Source organism: Adiantum capillus-veneris, chromosome 22, assembly GCF_014529385.1.
Source record: "Adiantum capillus-veneris isolate H3 chromosome 22, ASM1452938v2, whole genome shotgun sequence".
NCBI classification, from domain to species: domain Eukaryota; kingdom Viridiplantae; phylum Streptophyta; class Polypodiopsida; order Polypodiales; family Pteridaceae; genus Adiantum; species Adiantum capillus-veneris.
This window is the reverse complement of record NC_140952.1, coordinates 33,537,365-33,556,463: the sequence shown is the minus strand read 5'-3', so window position 1 is coordinate 33,556,463 and position 19,099 is coordinate 33,537,365. Positions and strand designations below refer to the sequence as shown.

Below are 19,099 nucleotides of genomic sequence, written 5' to 3'. Positions count from 1 at the left end.
TCATGCTAATTTCCGCTACACATAAGATATTAGGCCATTAAATGTTACACTAACCATGTGAGCCTACTAAAGCCTTACAAAGGAGAGCCACCAAAAGAACCAATAATGGAGGATCCACTAGAGATCGAAGATCAAGAAGAGGTGTTGCAGCTTGATCAATTCTTTGACACAAAGACAAGGTACTAAGAAACGGTAACGTTATCCAATGATATCTTGTTAAGAATTATCCTTTTAAAGATGCTGGATGGATGCAAGGAACCTAGCTTAAGGATAATATGAACCTTGTCAATGCTTAGAATGCTACACTAGAGTAAGTAAATGAAAATGCATTTTAAATGGACAATGTTTTTGTTTTATAAGACTTGTTGTCTTTCTTTTATTGGGCACAAAATTTAAGAAGTATGCATGCTTAGAATCATGTTTGTGCTGACGACGTCTCTCAAACACCAAGTAGAACTTGTCACTCTACTTTGGAAGTATGATATGGACTAAAGAGCAGACATGCTTGCGGAAGCTAAGTATCCCGAGCACCAAATGGATTAGTCATCCATTCTAGAATGGTATCGTAGGGTGGAAAGGAATCCTCTACCCGCTAAGAAACATGGACTAATGACTAGGCTTTATCTTCTCTACCTCATAGTCGACAATGACTATGATTTCAAGAGAGAGGTAATGTCATAAAATATAATATGTAACTTTACCAAATGATTTTCTCATATTAAACTGATCATTTAATATGGGAAGATAAAAGGGGAACAAGGATTAGAATATCGATGTGTGCTTCTAGACCTATCTCAACAGGGGACCAAAAGGAGAAATGGTTGCATCTCAATAAGGGTCCAAAAGGAGACGGTTTATCGAAGAGCAACGTGCAATAAGTGCTTCTAAATTTACCTCAGCAAGGGACCAAGAGGAGAGATGGTTACATCTGAATAGGGGTCCAAAGGAGGTACTCTATTAACGAGCAACATGCATCTAATGGAACTTAAAAGACCTTAGGGTTAGCTTCATTAAAGACCTCCAAAAAGTAGCGTTAAAAAATTATTTGACCTTATGCAAGCTAGGGATGACCTTGAGGTGGGAATCCTACCGAAGCATGAGGTGCTTGTGAGCTTGCTAACTAAAGTGCTTAAAGTATTTGTGGGAACCTTGCCCAAGCTTGAGGTGATTCTCATGCTTAAATGACTAAGGTTCTTGAAGTGTTCAATTCAAAGATAAACTCTCAAGAGGCATAAACGGTTTCCATGCTTAATTGACTAAGTGCTTGAAGTGTTCAATTCAAACCAAACGACTTAAGAAGCATAAAAGACACATATCAAAATTCTCCACATGTGGCTCTCATGATGTGCTTGAATCCTATTGGATAGGCTTTAAAAGGGTCCAATGAGAATTTAGATGCATAAACATAAATAATTAAGTTCTTTCTCTCAAAGAGAAAAAAGAGGACACATGTCCAAATGATATAATTAAATAATACGAGAGAGAGAGAGAGAGAGAGAGAGAGAGAGAGAGAGAGGTGGACCAAGCTTGAGAGGGGAGGGGGGGGGGGGTATACTCTTCCCCACACACACACACACAATCTCTCTCTCTCTCTCTCTCATTGTGTGAAGTGCAAAGTGCAAGAGCTCCATCTCCTTCTCCAAGCTTGTTGAGAAGTAGAGAGCCTACACCAACACTCTTTGCTATGGAATGCAATACAAACAAAAGCCATGCTTCAATGCTTAAGCTTCCCATCTTCTTCATCTTCATTACTATGCTAAACAAGAAGAGTGATGATAAGTGAGGAACTACTTTTTTCTCCTATGGATGATTTTTCTTTCTCTTCCCTACCCTCATTCCCCGCTAGCTCTCTCTGCCTTCGAAGATGTTTGAGGCCTTGGAATTGAGGCTTGGGATAGTAATTCTTTTTGCAAAGTTTATGTTATGCTTGTGATGCACAAAGCTTTTCATCTTCATTGCATCACCTTGGTCACAAGGAGCACAAAGATTGTATTGTATCAAGTCTCTCTTGATGAGAGAATCTATAATACAAATGCCTTTTGGAGAGGGAACCGGTTCCAAGTAAATCCGCTCCTCAACTTTTGTCATGTTCTCTAAAACTCTCTCTCTTGCAAAAGTATTGTTCATGCCAAGTTAATTAAGTACTATGTTTATGTTGCTACCATCAATTAAGTTCATCCCTCTATGTTCTCAAAGTGATCTCACAAAAATGCTCACTTTAATTCTCTTAATTCCACTATTCTCAAAGTTCATAGGCCATTTCCATTACAGAAATTTAGACCATGATAAAAACAAACATTCAATGCTATACAACATCAACTTATGGATATAGACAAATTGTAAGGTTCCCAACCTAGTGATTGGGAAACTTGATAGCTGGTGTTCCTTTATTTTCAAGTTCCATTAACAACCCCTTACTCCAATTTAAAGAAGCAAGGTATACGAGCAATAGAAGAGAGGAAGTCCTCCTTCGTGGTCGTGGTTGTAAAGGTCATAGACCACAATAAATCAAAGGTTATAATTCCTATATCACAAAAATAAAATCTCATTTACATACCTAGGATCTATAAACAACACCTTTTTCCCTATGTTTAAGATCCACGGCCGCCATTCATAAAGTCCTAGATGTGATATGAGACTTATCCTTAACTGACAAGTAGACTTGTGGAAAAGTACCTGACTAATCGGATCCCACTGCACCCGATGTGAAAACTTTCCCGAAAGAGAAAAAATAAAGTAGAACTAACACGTACTGTATAACACAAACCAAAGAGGAATGTAATAGGCTTTTTTTGTAGAAAATTGCACTGACACAAATTTTGCACCAAAAAGACAAAATTGCTTGCGCAATACTGTCTGCAGTGGAAACGGAGGCCGAAATGAGCCTGAACCAAAATTCAGAGAAAATAAGCAAGGGATGCTGACGACTTTGCCCGAGAGGATGCCACCTGCTCTAATAAACAATTGCTAGAATTAGGGTTGCACATATGCACACGCAACTTGGAGAAGATGAAGAAGCTCAAGGCACACAACATAAAGTGTATTGCTTACCATCGCTTAATGTGCAACTAGAAAGATAAGTTAGCCCTAGAGTAATGAACATATAAAAAATGCACGAGGGAAAAAAACCTCCTAGCGAGGGAAAAAGTTCCCCGACAGTCCTACCAAATATGGTAACAATCTTGTATATACACAAGGTTAGCACACATAATTGCCACACACATAATTCCAAGATAGTTCGAGCATGGAAGAAGGATTGATCACCACAAAATATGTGCTCTCTCTCTCTCTCTCTCTGTGTGTGCGTGCGTGCGTGCACGAACCAACTGTGTTCTCTCTCTTTCTTTGCAACACAATGAAGAAAGGTCGCTGTCTCTTGTTCTCTCTTACTCTATGCAAGGTAAAAGGGTTGCTTTAAGCTCGTGCTTGATTGCTCTCTCTTTCTCTCTCTCTCTTTGCGTAGGAAGTGCCACTTGCTCTATTTAGCCCTTTCTATTTATGGCACATCCGCATGAGCATAGTTGGACTCCAACCTACTGAGATCATCAAACACTGCTTCCATTTCCCAACCCTGCTGATTTTGGCAGAGTTGGAAAACCCCGTCTTCTACCCAGCTCTTTGAAAGGTAGGTCAATTCACTCAGTAGTGTCCATGTTATGTCACGCCAAGATAGTTGACGAGCGGCCTTCTATCCCCGCCCGTGCGAAACTGCTCTTAGCCCTGAAGCATTTAAAGCTAATGTAATGTGTCTCTATAATTTGCGATGAAGTACACTTTTGTTAGGTTATATACAAATTTGAGAGGCAATTCAAATTTAGAGAAGCCATGGCTGTTCCTCTGCAGAATTTCATAGTTGCTGCCTTGATAGATGATCAGCGAGTCGACGGTAGACGCCCATTCGACTCACGTCGTCTCAATATCAAGTTCAGCAGGTCTGCTTATCCTCTTCGCCCTTTCTGTCGAAGTGTAGCATACGTTCACGAACGCTCTGATGGAAATGTCGTCGTGTGAGTGTGTATAAATATATCCCGTGCTTTGTCAAAAATTTAAAAGAGACTAGGGATTGCTTTGCATGACCTCATGCAGCTCGTCCACAGCCAGAGTTTGATAAGGCATGCTCACAGTGCCTATGAAAGCTTCAGATATGAACTCTCAGATGGAAGAGGAGGACGAGAGGACTTCTTAACGTTCTTGGAACATGAGAGAGAGAGAGAGAGAGAGAGAGAGAGAGAGAGAGAGAGAGAGAGAGAGAGAGAGAGAGAGAGGGGTTGCAAATACCTTGAAAGTATATATGCCTTTACTCAGAATGTCATTTACTTTAATGTCGACATGATACCGTGTTGAAATTTTAAAGATTTGCTTACATTTATTGTTGAAGATATTACCTATTTTTGTCTTAAAGATGTTCATGTTGAAACTTGTTATAGTTGTGATCTGTTGCTCCTCAAAGAGAGATCAATTGATTTAGATAGTTGTGTAAATAGATTCATACTTTTGGCATAATCTCAAGATAAATGAGACAACTAAGGAGTTCAACATGTAGATTTTAGCTCGTCTGTGGTTTGTTGGAATTTCTATCTTTAATAGTTCGAATTGCTTTCTCAGCTATTTGGTTGTAATAACTAATGCGTGCAGTACCATCAGGCTTTATTTTAGCTGAGTCTTCCTATAGAGGTTTTAGGTAATATGTGACTGCATAGCTGTTGGGTATACAGCAAAGAAGCTGTAATTTGTACAAGCTTTTGCTAAAGTCAGCCATCTCAATATGATTTTCTCTGACTTGGCCATTTTGTAGGGAGGATGGTTCTGCAGAAGTGCAACTTGGCCAGACACTTGTGATGTGTGCTGTTAGTGGCCAATTGGTCCAGCCCTTTCCAGATAGGCCAAATGAAGGAAGCCTTTCTGTGTTCACAGAGTTTTCTCCCATGGCAGACTCTACTTTCGAACCCGGTCGCCAAGGAGAGAATGCAGTGGAGCTTGGAAGAGTGATTGATCGCGGATTACGGTTGTTTTTTGATCCTACAACCTGTTTATAGATTTGTTCCCTTTTTGTTGCTTTACAAGATCGCCTTATTCTTTTTTGTTTTCTTATGCATAATCTAACAGCTTTTAAGGGGATTTGCAGAGAAAGCCGTGCTGTGGACACAGAATCCTTGTGTGTCTTGGCAGGGAAGGCCGTTTGGTCCTTGCGCGTTGACATATGTATACTTGATAATGGCGGGTATGTCCATTGTATGAAAAACCTTCTTGTTTTGATAACACAAGTTTGCAGCTGACATGGTAAACTGACTCTTGCTGACATCAGGAACTTGATAGATGCAGCAAGTATAGCTGCGCTAGCTGCTTTGCTCTCATTCCGCAGACCAGAGTGCAGTACTGGAGGGGAAGATGGACAAGAAATCGTTATTCATCCTCCAGAGGTTTAAAACATCTCAATTTGTCGTGATTGCTGATGTGTTGCTTGTAAAAGGGGTTAAAAAATAAATCTTGCCTCCCTTTCCTGCTTAAAGCAACAATCCTTTCCTGATTCCCAATTAAGTTAATATCTGGAGAACATTGAGGGGAATCCATGTAGTAAGCGTTGAAGGAAGAGCTTTGACATTCGAAATTTCTTCTATTTTGCGGGATGCGAAGTAGGCTCATGCAGTCGAGATTTGGCCAGCAGTTTATAAGCATTCATTAGGTGCCACAAGTCTGGATTGCAGTTGCCTGAGATAAAAAAAACATTGGTTTGAGGAGCTCAGTGAGAGTCCATTTTTGAACAACCTCAGTTTTGAGGTAGTTTGAGGGTACAACACCAGGTGGAAAGGTTCAAATAGCATAAAATTGGGGCTTTGCTTGGAATTTTTCTGGTATGGATACTTGTTCTCCTCGGAAAGGTTGTATACAGGATTATGGAGATTCTACAGTTGTAACCATGAACTTATAAAAATATCAGCGAATATTATTAAGTGACATTTGACCAGCATTAGTAGGTTCTATCTGGCTCTTGCACTGCTCGACCCAAATCCCCTGCAGTATAAAGGTGACCCAAGTGGTCACCATTCCATCATCAGATCAATACCGCATGGGCACACGACGCCCTAGTACCCTCAGCACAATTTCTAGCGTTTCCAACTTCATCAGCATCCTGGGCGTTTTTGTCACGATTGTGACTATGTTAACAACAATACACCTAGTTGCAGATACGCGAAGTGTCATGCCAAGGAGGACCCCTGCGCTTGGATGGTCACACCCCTTCGCCCGAGAGACGTGCCTCTTCGCCAAAAGCAACACTCCTTCGACGACTGGTCACACCCCTTCGCTCTACAGGTGTGACTCTTCGCCCAACGGTTGCAGCTCTTCGCAGAAAGGATGTGTCTCTACGTCTAAAGTCACGTCTCTTCACCAAGAGACGTGTCTTTTTGTCTCCTATATAAGGAGCCCTTGTATCAATCATTCAATTAATCAACACAGAGTCTTCTAAGTCTTGTTTTTGAGTTCAATTCAAGTTTTTGAAGTTTTAATCATGAGTTTAAGTACTTAATTAATGATTAGTACCTAGAATCCTTACAGTGGTATCATAGCAATTTTTTTTCCTGGGATCCGAAGGTTGTGAGCCTCTCACCCTCATTGCTCCTTCTTGGAACTATCAATGGTCGCTCCATCAATATTTTGGTGGACAGTGGATGCTCGAATAATTTTGTCAGCACTCAGATAATTCAACATCTTGGTTTGCCAACTTAGAAGATATCTCACTTATATGATGTGGAATTAGCAGATGGATCAATTTTGACTCGTGATCAGACAGTTCGACAATTGCAGTTTGAGATTCAAACTTATGCAGATGAATTGGATTTCGAAGTCATGCCTTTATCTTATTACGACATGATTCTTGGTTAGCATTGGTTATTCAAATATGATCAAACAATTAGCTTTCGAGGACATACTATCAATTTGTTCAAAGATGGACGTAAATTGATTTTACACGGGCTTTCTCGTGCGGAAAGAGTGATTCAAGCCTCACATCATACATGTACTAGTCAAACGACATGATACAGTGGATTATGAAACAAATATAATTTCTGATGCAAATGCAATATTATTATTGATGAATTTTTGAATTCATTAACTTCTCGTGAATCAATTGCTGAAGACAAAGATGATTTCAAGCAAGAAGTTTTTCCAAGTGATACTTCGTTACCTGACAAAGATAGGAGATAGTTGTAGATTCTGAGTCTGAAGACGACTATGCTTTCTTTGATTCTTTGCTGGATAATGATATGCCTATTGCAAGTCATGAAGTGACAGTTTTTGAAGATGCTTCTGAAGAATTTTGGGACTCATTATTGGAAGATGATTATAGTCTCAAGCCAAAATCCTCTCCAGTAATTTATAAAGTTGAAGTTACTCCATCTGAAGAGTACCTTGAGAAGATTTCCTCTCCCCTAAATATTTCGCAGTTATTGGAAGATTTTGAACCGAAAGTCTTACATCGCATGAAGGATTTTGAAGATCAATCTCTTGTTGCAATCAACCTGATTAAGCCAGATTCTTCAAAAAAGTCTTTGAATAATGCAATGACATGGGATTTAGAAGTCAAAGCAAAAAGGTTTCGCAAGAAGCAAAGGTTCAAGACAAAGGTTTCAGATAACTCAAAGATTGAAGATTTTCAAATATTCAATGCTTTTCCAGAGTTCTATCAACATCAGAAGTCATTTCTTTGACACGGGCTTTCATTTTAAATGGGAGGGAATGTCACGATTGTGACTATGTTAACAGCAATACACCTACTCCTAGTTGCAGATACGCGAAGTGCCATGCCAAGGAGGACCCCTACGCTTCGATAGTCACACCCCTTCGCCCAAGAGACGTGTCTCTTCGCCAAAAGCCACACTATTTCTACGACTGGTCACACCCCTTCGCTCTACTGGTGCGACTCTTCGCCCAATGATTGCAGCTCTTCGCTGAAAGGATGTGTCTTTACGTCTAAAGTCATGTCTCTTCACCAAGAGACGTGTTTTTTCATTTGTCTTTTCGTCTCCTATATAAGGAGCCCTAGTATCAATCATTCAATCAATCAACATAGAGTCTTCTAAGTCTTGTTTCTGAGTTCAGTTCAAGTTTCTTAAGTCTTAATCATGAGTTTAAGTACTTAATTAAGGATTAGTACCTAGAATCCTTATAGTTTTTCCTAACCAGTCCACTAGTGTTTTTGTGAAACAGTACCACATCAGCACCTGCAGACCTAAATTAGCCAGCCTTCAGACATCAAATCAGTCAGTGTTTTCCATTGCAGATTTAACCCAAATCAGCTAGCGTTCTTAGAGTTCAACATCATCATCGTCATTTGCGTCAACAGCCTCGACATTGGCATTAGCCCACAGCCTCATCAGTTTGCAGATCCAGACCTAGATTTACTAGCTTTTTTAGTTTCCAGCCCTCAGTCTCTTTGATCCAAACATCCATAGCTAGATCCCATTAGCATTTTAGCATCTAGATCCATTGTATTAGCATTTGTGCAATCTAAAGCAAATACCTCTTTATTACTAGAGAGAGGGACCCTTGGAGGGGGGTTGGGAACCCCATTTGGTGTTAAATTTCTCTCTATCACTCACAAAACCTTCACTCATAGTAGCATTCTCTCCTCTCTCTTGTCTATTGCACGTCTCTCTCATGAAAGAGCCGTGGAGTTAATTATCAGATCCGGTAGAGGACCAAGTTCAGACTTCAGACAACACAGAAATCAGATAAAGGCTGAAATGGAAGTACAAAGACAGAAACTGAACACGAGAACTGGAACTGGTATATTCAGATACTTAAGAAGAGTACAAATGGCATCAAGTGTTGACGCAACATAGCTCAATGTTGCTAAGAGTAACAACTCAATGATTTCAAGGAATCGCTCTAGTCTACGAAACGACAACCCCTCAAAATGAAGTAGTGGGTCCTATTTATAGGTATCCATATTGGACTCTTAACGACTTTACACTATTACAGTTAGTGCGTAATGACATCTGGTAACCACAAGATCTGATTACTATGAACAAGGCTAAGGCTTGTTCCCACCGTCTACATTTCTTCTCCCCTTTCTTTGAATTTTGGTGTATTCCAAAATTCTAGATATCCATCCGGTTCTGTAATACTCATACGTGGAATCCTGGTTAATCCAATATGAGTTGAGCATTCTCAATCCACCTACTTTCCTTCCAGCTTGCTCGTCTACCAGGGATCTTAGGCTTCTTTGAAACATTACTGCTTTCACTTATATGGAGCCTTCTTTCATATTGTCTAAGGTCTTGTAAACAGTCTGAGGTGGGGCGTGAAGTGTCCTAGGTTGACTCGTTCCTTGAGCACAAGGGCAACATTCTCCTTCTAGATGAGCGTGTAGATGGCCTCCTGTTGCAGCTGCTACCTGCTATCAGTCACCATCTTGACTTCGTATGGCGTCAAAGCGTTTCAAGCATCATAGAGTCTTCTTTCCCCTGGCGAGTCTGGCTTTGGCCATCTTATGACAAGTCGATGCCGTGTGAATCCAGCCAGTCGGATGTGGTTGATTGGTTTTGAATTGAGGCTCAAACACTCAAACAGAATTTCAATTATTTCTCTGAATTGGGGTTCAGAGGCTGCTTTTTTGGTGAGCTTTTTTTGCGGAATCTTGGATGCTTCATTAGACAGTTGAAGTAGTTCATGGTGTACTTTATCAACATACTGATATGGCTCTTTCATTGTGTCATCAGGCTTCTGAAGTTGATTTAAGATTAACTCGTCCTTCAGCTCTGATACTGTTTCAGTGTCTTTGAGAGCATTCTTCCAGGCGACCGAAGGGCTTTGCTCTGTTTATACCATTCCCTACTTTGGTCAACTATGCTGATGTACCGTTGTTGGTTAGCTGGTTCATTGTATTTTGGAAACAAAGCAGGGTAAAATTAGGAAGTTTATCATCTTTCATGACTGGGGAATCAAGTACTAACTCAATGAACTTTGCACTATCTGGTTCTCTTACATGATCATTTTACGTAGGATCCGAACCAGATGGAACAAACTCTTTAAGGCCATTTTTTGTTCCCGAAGGCTCATTCTTGTCTTGGGCCCTCTGCTACTGGACCCATTGTTCTCAAGCAACGTCTTCATTTTCTAGTCCAGTATCCTTCGAGCAATATGCATCTTTGTTAATAGTGTTTGCATTTCCAACTTGATGTCTTTCATACACTTGTATGAAGGACGTTTTCCTTGTAGCATGTCCAACTGTAACCCCACACTCTGAACATTCATTATTATGAGTAGCTGTGCGTGAGGGTTTACCAACATATCATTTGCAATTAGTACATATTCAGACACTCTATCTAGCAATTGGATTGTGTTGGGTGTGGAGGGAGCTTGCATCTTGCCTGTTCTTTGTAGCTGATTATCTACCATTGGTCTATCATTTGCTTGGCCCCTACATATATGATTTAGAATCTCTCCATATCTTTACACGTCCTCAGCATGTAAGAATTTCTGGATCTGGAGGGCCTTCTTCCCTCGTAGCTTTTTGTTCAGGCTAAGACATTGGTTATAATAATTTGATCTTCTTTTGAATTCAAATCAATCAACACCGTTTGATCTTTATCTGCTCTCTGGTGAGAGCCCTAGTTTGCTGTTCACCTATTGCTGATTAATCTTGTACCTTCTTATTTTGACCCCCTTGGTTCTGATCACCTTGATTCTGGCCTTGATTATCAGACTCGTTACTAGGTCCCTTTGCTTCTCCTTGTGTATTACCAGTCTGGATACCACCAATTGCTTACCCTAGAGCTGGAGAGAATGGAGGGGTGTTGTTGGTCATCATTATCGTCCCTTTTATCGGATGTTCCCTTTCCAGATCCCTTGTCTTTCTCATCCACATCATGTGTTAGATGCTATGCTAGTGCCTGATTAGCTAGTGAGGTGGTGTACACTTCAGTCTTCCCCTCCAGATCTGTCTTAATAGTGCTGACCAGGTTTTGTAGTCTTCATAATTTAGAGTCAGACTCCCATTTTGATTAGAAGTATCTACGAGGGACTGGTAGGTATACTTGTGCAAAATAGTCTGCTTAAGAACTATGTGTACTTCCTGTCACAAACTCAAGCCACTGAAGACTTGAGCCGACTTGCAGATCCTAGAAGCAGTAGAAGAAGAAGAAGCTCTCACCAACTTACAGATCCTCGCCGTGTTACATGCTTGGACACTCCAAGCCAGAAATCAATAGCAACACACGAAAAGAAACCTCAAAATCACTAAACTTTGATAGATAGATAGATAGATAGATATGTATGTATGTACGTATGTATGTAGAGAGAGAGAGAGAGAGAGAGAGAGAGAGAGAGAGAGAGAGAGAGAGAGAGAGAGAGAGAGAGAGAGAGAGAGAGAGAGAGAGAGAGAGAGAGAGAGAGAGAGAGATGAAATGTTATATTAACGTCTTCAAAAGTCTAAAGTGACCTATGAGACCAGAAAGTTACAATGTGGTGGATCTGATACAAAGTCAGAGTAACAAGATGACAAAATAATAGAATGACAAAATAAAATACTATAGAATCCTAAACTGCTAGGTGTGAACTAAGCAGCTAAGCAGCTAGCTGGGATAGCTAGAACACAAGAGATCTAGCATCGGTCGCTGGCGGATCTCATCAATCTCCTCCATGGTCAGTAGTCTAACCGAGCGTTGTGCATGTCGAGCCAAAGTGATCCGAATCCTTTGATGCAGCCTCCGTCGATGGTGTGTAGTCCTCCGCAGTCGTGGGCGTCTGGATCTCCCCAGCTCAGTCGCTCGGTCGATCAATGTGCCTCTGGTGTGAGGCGACGAGCTCTACTGTGGTAGTAACTCCTCCGAGTGTCCAGTGGCAGCTCTAAAGAAGTCTGTGATTTGTCTTTGAGACTGGCTAGCCTCCTCTCATCAGGCTCTCTTTGTGTCTGCGTAGCTCGAGCAAAAACAAACCTAGGCATCTCTGATCCTCGTACCGCATGACTTTGGAGAACAGTCCTAAGCCCTCTCTGAACAAGCAATGGAAGCGGCCTCGTATCTCGTGGTAGACGTGGCAGTGGCATGTATAGTGCAACTCTGTCTCAGGCACGATGTCACACAGTGGGCATGTCCTGGCCTTTGCTGGTACTCCGCTGTATCTCCCAGTCTCGATCCATAGCTGGTGTGAAGATGTGCGTATCTGGCCAATAGCACATCGTATCCCATGAGACAAGTGGGTGTCCATGTATTTGGGCCTCGTCACAAAACCATCCTTCGTAAGCTGGAGGAGATGCTCTTTGTAGAAATCCATCTTCGTGCCCAGCTCCTGTGTTGGTTGTATCCATGTCCTCTTGGTGTCTAGCTGAGTCAAGTCCTGGCGGATGAGCCTAGTGATCTCGGACTGTGTAAGAGTAGAGACGGCGCATCCAGTGAGTACTGGAAGGGAGGCAATCTGTCTATGCAGAACCCATGCGCCTGAAATCATGATGTCATCTCCCCATACCAGCATGTTGTATCTCCCTGCATGGCTAACTGTCGAGAGGACTCAAGTGCAAGGCGGGCATATTTGTCTTTGGGAAGTTCCCACATGTGGTGTATGAAGGAGACAGATTTGGTGAGCGCCTCAACCACTAGTGGGGGGGCAGCTAGCTCTGCTCGTACAATAGCACGTGGTACTGAAGCCTTGGCTCTAATGAGCCGCGAGATCATAGAGACGAGAGGCTTCTCCATGTTCCCCCATCCATCACTGCGGCATGTCCTCCCGTGATGATCCAATGAAGGTCCCCAAATCTCAGCTCCATAAAGCAATGCAGAAGTCACCAAAGTGTCAGAGAGCCAGACCTTCGTTCGAGGCTCCTGAAATTGAACCTGGGAGCACATCCTTTCCAATCTACCCAATGCTGCATGGGCTATGGTCAATCTAGTCTCTGCTGCCCTCCTCAATGAAAATGCTGGCCCACTAAAAACCACTCCCAAGGTAAGTGCAAGCATCCGTATACTCCAGTGTCTCCTGGCCGTATGTGAATGCGGGCGCTGACCTGATCCACTATGGGGTGGTATTAAATACCATGACCTTGGTTTTACCAAGGTTGACGGACAAACCACTTTCCTGGGCAAACCTATGCAAAGCATCCAAGTGACGTTCTCCGGAGAGTCGGAGATCAACACAATATCATCAGCATATAACAATAGAGGAATCCATGTCCCTGCCAGCTGTGCACCTCTATCACCATCTCTCAATGTAGTCAGAAACCTCATCCACATACATACCAAATAGAGTAGGAGAGAGCGGTCGCATTTAAAAGGTTTCAGGAGACTCACATGAAAAGCATTCTGAATCCTCCAAGTGTCGGGCAGCTTCAGTTAAAAGGAGACATCATTCATCTTTTCTGAGACCTGGAAAGGTCCGTAGTATCGCATACTAAGCTTTGGAAAAAGCCTCTCCTTTCCCTTCTTCTTTCTCAGGCGTGCCTTCTCAAAACGTAAGAGCACCCAATCATTCTCCTTCAATTTCAAATTGAGTCGATGGCGATTTGCTGCCTTTTTCTGTCTTTCTTGAGATTTTTGCAAAGCCTCGCAGACCTTGGCAAAAGCCGTGTCCAAGTCACGCGTGTACTCATCGGCTTCAAAAATCTTATCTTTCGTGCTTAGGCAGGGTGGAACCTTCGTAGCACCTTCAATAATCTCAAATGGCGCCTTCCCCGTCGAAGAGTGTACCGTGTTGTTGTAGGCATTCTAATCCGAGATGTAAGACTTCAATAAATCTAGTATCACTGAATTGGCAATCTCAGATTGCCTATCAGTCTGTGGGTGGAAAGATGACGAGAATTGCAACCGCGTGCCAATGTTCTCTCAAATTGCCTTCCAAAACAAACTCGCGAATCTGGGGTGCCTGTCGGAGACAATCATCTCGGGCATGCCATATAATCTAAAGATCTGGGCACAAACAGTCTCGCTAAGTGATCCGGCTTGAGTGTTTTCTTCACTAGAATGAAATGAGCCTGCTTGCTAAATTTGTCAATAACAGTCCAGATACCATCGTGACCACTCTGTGTTCTCGGGAGATAAAAAATGAAATCCATTCAATACTTTCCCATGGGCGAGTGGGTATGGGCAAAGGTTGTAACAATCCCTGTGCTTTATGCCTGTCAAACTTGACCTTCTGGCATACCAAGCAACTGCGCACAAACTCGTCCACATCCTTCTTGAGTCTTGGCCAAAAGAAGTATCTCTCTACCCCTTTCAAGGTGGTAGCAATGCCGCGGTGACCCATAAAAGGTGGATAGTGGCATTCGGTCATAACCTTTTCTCTCAACGGCTGTGTAACGCACAACATGGCTTTCCTCATCAAGTAGCCATCCCGAATGGCATACCCGGCTATTGTCTCTCCATTCCGTATCCTTGTGAAAATGTCTGCAAAATCTATATCTGTTGCATATTGATCGACCATATCCTCGAAGCTCCTATGATGTATCGTGGAATTAGCCTGAACCAACGGCTTTCGAGACAATGCATCTGCCACCAAATTCTTTTGTCTCTGCACATGTACAATCTGGAAGTGAAATTGTGACAAGATGTTCGCCCACCGCATCTGCTTTTCCGATAGCTGCCTTTGTGACCAGGAGTAGCGTAAACTCTGATGGTCTGTGAGTCTGTGCCTAGTTTCCCCGCATCCAAATCACTTCCCCTCCTTGATGTAGAAAGCTCTCTCTCGAGGAGTGAGCTTAGGTCGTGCATTCTTTTCTTTCTTTTTTGGGTTGCTCTTCCTTTTTCTACTTTCATTGTTCGAAGTTGTTCGGTCCTTTGCGTCATGATTTCATCTCTGGGGTAGGTCAAAGTTCAAACTGCCTGAGTGAATGGCAAAATCCCGTTTCGCATGATTGATCAATTCGTGAATGGAATCTGATTTTTTGCTCTAAGCAGTGATTTGGGATCTCTGTAGGAAGACCCAAGGTAAACCGCTCAATCTGTTCTTTGAACGAGATCTTCTTAAATGAAGAGGCCGGTAGAAAAGAGCTCCAAAATATCTCGCAATATGCGTCCAATGTATCCTTCTTGGTCAATCTGAAGATGGGTCCAAGTAGTTCGTATGTCGCGTTCGTACTCTCGAGTCAGCGAAGAAGAAATAAAAAGCCTTTTAAATTTCAGCCATTTAACTGGCGTTGTCTTGTTCAATAAAAGCGTGGACCACCAACTTTGAGCATTTCCCTTGAAGTAAGAGGTAGCCCTCCAAATCTTGGAGTGCTCTGAGTAATGCCCTCCAGAGAAAGCTATGTCAAACTGCTGTATGAAGGCCAATGCCTTCGAAGCATCTCTATAACCAGAAAAAAGTGTCAAATTTAATTGACTGTCCACCTTCTTTGAACTCTCGGACTTTCTTGCTTTTATCTTCCAGAAAGTCATATTGGTTGGCTTTATAAAAATTCTTCTTCTTTGCGTAGAAGCTGCCGTCGTCAGAGTCGGAACTATCCGTAGACGAGTCCTTTGTAGAAGTGTCAACCACTGGGCGAGATTTAGGCTTCTTTGCTTTTTTCTTGCCCTTTCAGAAGCTTTGCTTTTTGCTTCGCTTTTTGCCTTTTCTGTCTTCTTCGCTCGAGTTAGAGGAGCTAGAAGAACTTTTAGAAGAAGAAGAACTGGGTAGTCCTTCAAATCGAACACGCTTCTTCTGCTTTCTTGCCGATGCAAAAGTAGAGTGACGACCCAAATAACTCGGGAAGTGAGTTTCTTTCTTCTGCTTTTTGTCGTGCTTTTCTGCTTTGTTCTGCGTGTCAAAAAGCTGAGCAATTTGTGCATCAACCACCTCTTCTAATTCTTGCTTTGTGTACATCCTTGGAGTAGGAGGTTTCTTCAGTGCCGGTTTGAGGGGTGGTTTCGTGGTCTGCCGCCACTGTGAGTGCACCTTGTCAAAGGAGGTCTGGCTCATAAGTTTTGCAAATTTCGGGTCTTTCGCAAAATTTAGCATCATCTTTGTTGCAGCGTCGATCAATCGTCGACGCTCCATCTCTTTGAGCTCCGCCTTAGTAGGCCGAGGCGAGCCGTACTCCTCGCGTGAATCTTCATCGTGATCTTCTCCCGCATCTCTGAATGCAAAGGAAGTCGATTGATCTCTGTCTGAAGCCGTAAGTGCCGCGTAAAAAGGATTGGATTTCCCGATAGGAGAGAAATCGGCCGTGCTCATATACCACTGTAACAGACTTAGACACTCCAAGTCTAGAATCTACCGCGACACCACAAGAATTCACTTCAAAACAATTCACATTTCATAATTGATTCGACACTGGCCCGGCGGAGTTCCGTGCCTAGAGATGTTGGCCCAAAGGTTGGCGCCCCTTTCGGTATTTCTTTTTGTATTAATTTGCAACTCAAAGTAGAAGCGAGTGGGAGGCTCTCCCTCAGACTCTGCGTCCAGATGCCTTGAGGAGTGGAGGCCCACTTATTTAAAGGGTTTACAAGGGATGTTAAAAGCAGAGCCCAAAAGTTTCAAAATCAAAAGCCTAACTCTCTCTCACAAGCTCTCTCTTGAGAGAAATAAAGCAAAAGAGCTCTATCTCTCTCTCTCTCTCTCTCTCTCTCTCTTTCAAATTGCGTAGCCAAAAGCAGGTGAAACTGTTGTAAAATCTGTCAGCCAGCTTTTGTAAAAAGCGCCGCAAAAAGCGGGCGTTTGTACGGCAGCCACGTTAGCAGTCCAGATTCCTCGGCGTGAAATGCGGGGACTGTACGAACAATGCCACGTGAGTAGTCCGTCAGTTCTTCCCCGGAACTGCAGGCCTAAAGGAGCGTGTGTGTGTGTGCGGGCAGCCAACAGCCACATCACGAGTTTGTGACATCGTCTGTACAGTGCCACGTCAGCATGTCGATGCATGTCTCGCGGGCCTGTCACGTCACCAGTTTGTGACAGTGTCCTCACCGATGCACCATGGGGAGGGAAGTCCCCCAATCTTGACCTTGAAGCCAAGGGATTCTTGTATTTGACTCTCGTGTAAGACGGCTTGTATGTTAGTGTTAATCTTCTTGGTGATGTCGTGGAGTGAGCTTGGGTGATCTTTTCTTCAACTTGCTTCACCTTGTTAGTAATGAGGTCTACCATAGAGTCAAATCGTGCCTCAAGCTTGCTAAGGCGAGCCTTGAGGTTATGATTTTGTTCCATAACTCATTCTAGGGCTGCTTGAAGTTGTCCGATGCGGTCGGCTTTGTTCATGACTGTTATGACAGCAGTGAAACTTGGCCGTGTTCTTGTGGGCGTCTTTGGAAGTGGTCTTTGCCTTGGTAGCCATATGCTTCATTGGGAGTGGAAAAATCCACCGATTGTTTTTTGTGGAGGTGTGACCCTCTCTAGTGGAGATAGGTGACTGGCATTGATGGGATATCGACCATGGGCTGCAATGATGAGCACAAGGCAGTTGAGAAGGCATGAGACTACAGGCAGCAGCGCTTTATGCCCTTGCCTCGTTGCCGTTTTCGGCCTTGATGCAGGTGATAGGGCGCTCTTGACAGGCTGTGAGCACACGACAGAGGCAATGAGGCAGTTGAGAGGGCGTCTTGACAGGCTGTGAAACACGACAGAGGCAAAAGGGCTCGCGAGTTTCTGGAGGGCTTGAGTTGCAGGGTGGAGCTAGGCTTACGGCTTGACGCCTCGCCCACAAGGCTGTCTTCGCCCAGGGGGGGATTGTGGAGGCGGCGCAGAGAGAGAGAGAGAGAGAGAGAGAGAGAGAGAGAGAGAGAGAGAGAGAGAGAGAGAGAGAGAGAGAGAGAGAGAGAGAGAGAGAGAGAGAGAGATGAATATTATCTTAAAGTCTTCAAGAGGCTAATATTTGTCCTTGCTAACACTTGCCCAATATTTTTGCACAAGTTATGCAATGTGAGACGCTTTGTAGATGATCTTTTTGTCCCTAACGTTCCTTCTTTTCAAGATTTTATGTACTTGAATTCGAGTTCCGTAGTCGGAGGAATTTATCCCAAGGAGTTTTGTGAACTTAACTGTACCACAAATAGTGATTGTTGTGCCTTTTTAGACCTTAAGATTTTTCAGACCCCCTTGGGATTAGAAGTAGATATCTATGATAAGTGTCTTGAATCAGAATATGCCAATCTAAATATCATCCGCATGCCTCACATTTCTTCGAACATTTCTCTTTTAGCTAAGTACGGTGTCATTTGCTCTCAACTATTTAGATTTTCTCGTTTTTGTTCTAGTAAATTTGCTTTTGTTGTTTAATCTTGCCATCTTATTTCTTTACTAGTTGAAAAAGGATACTCATTCAAAAGAATCATGAAAAAGGTTCGTTCATTTTTGCATCGTAGTAAGTATATTTTTGATGTTTCTTCCTTTGGAATGTTCAAGATAATCAGTAGTAAATTCAATAAAGTGGGCAGCTAAAAAGCCCACTTATTGTTTGATTTAATAACACCTTATGTTATTGTTTTGATCTTTAGCCCTACTCTTGGGCATTGACGACGTGAGTAGGGATGTCATAGCTGTTGTCCAAGCTATGTATGATAAAGGTGATAATCTTATTCTTCTTGTTTGGACAAGCAGCGAAGTTGAGATCACATATTGTCAAGTTTGGTTCTTTGCTCTTCGTAGGTTTGTAGCAGTATTCATTTTTCGATTTCGTATTTAGCTTACTTGAGGACTTAAGAATGTGTTCCTTTATAAGTTGTTGTGTGAAGTTTGATTTCTAGGATTAAGTTTTTAAGATGTCTTATCCTTTTTTGTTTAAAGTTGAGTACTTGTTTTAAGCGCAGTAAGTTGCGTCAACTTATTTTACACATGCCTTTTCTAAAATCATTTTTAAGTTAATAATGTTTTGTTTTATCTAGTTTTGTTTCGTAGCAAACTAAGTGATTTAGTTTCTTTGTTTATTTTCTTTTCTTTTCTTGTGTCCCTTGCTTTTATAGTTTACCGCGTGCTTTATTCCCTCTTATAATTCGTGAGTTCAGACTATTCTGAACTTATGAAGGTATATCTTCAAGAGGCTAAAGTGACCTATGAGACCAAATAGTTACAATTGGTGAATCTGATACAATGTCTGAGTATAGAAAGTACAAAGAACTGAAAAACTGAAACTGAAACGAAATAGGTGGGTGGGGGGGGGGGGGTGATGGGGTGAGGACCGATATAATGGGCTAGTTGATAC

At 42.4% G+C, this 19,099-nt stretch overlaps 1 protein-coding gene across 1 annotated transcript in view; it reads left to right on the top strand.

The window, feature by feature from the left end:
- The first annotated feature begins 3,775 nt into the window (after positions 1–3,775).
- LOC147429137 (exosome complex component RRP45A-like) overlaps positions 3,776–19,099 on the top strand; it is a 58,862-nt gene continuing 43,538 nt past the window's right edge. The window contains exons 1-4 of the mRNA XM_086495229.1: positions 3,776–3,932; positions 4,796–5,005; positions 5,126–5,221; positions 5,306–5,420. Of these exons, the coding sequence (XP_086351355.1) occupies positions 3,826–3,932; positions 4,796–5,005; positions 5,126–5,221; positions 5,306–5,420 (528 nt within the window). The 5' untranslated portion in view covers positions 3,776–3,825. The remainder of the gene's footprint in view (positions 3,933–4,795; positions 5,006–5,125; positions 5,222–5,305; positions 5,421–19,099) is intronic.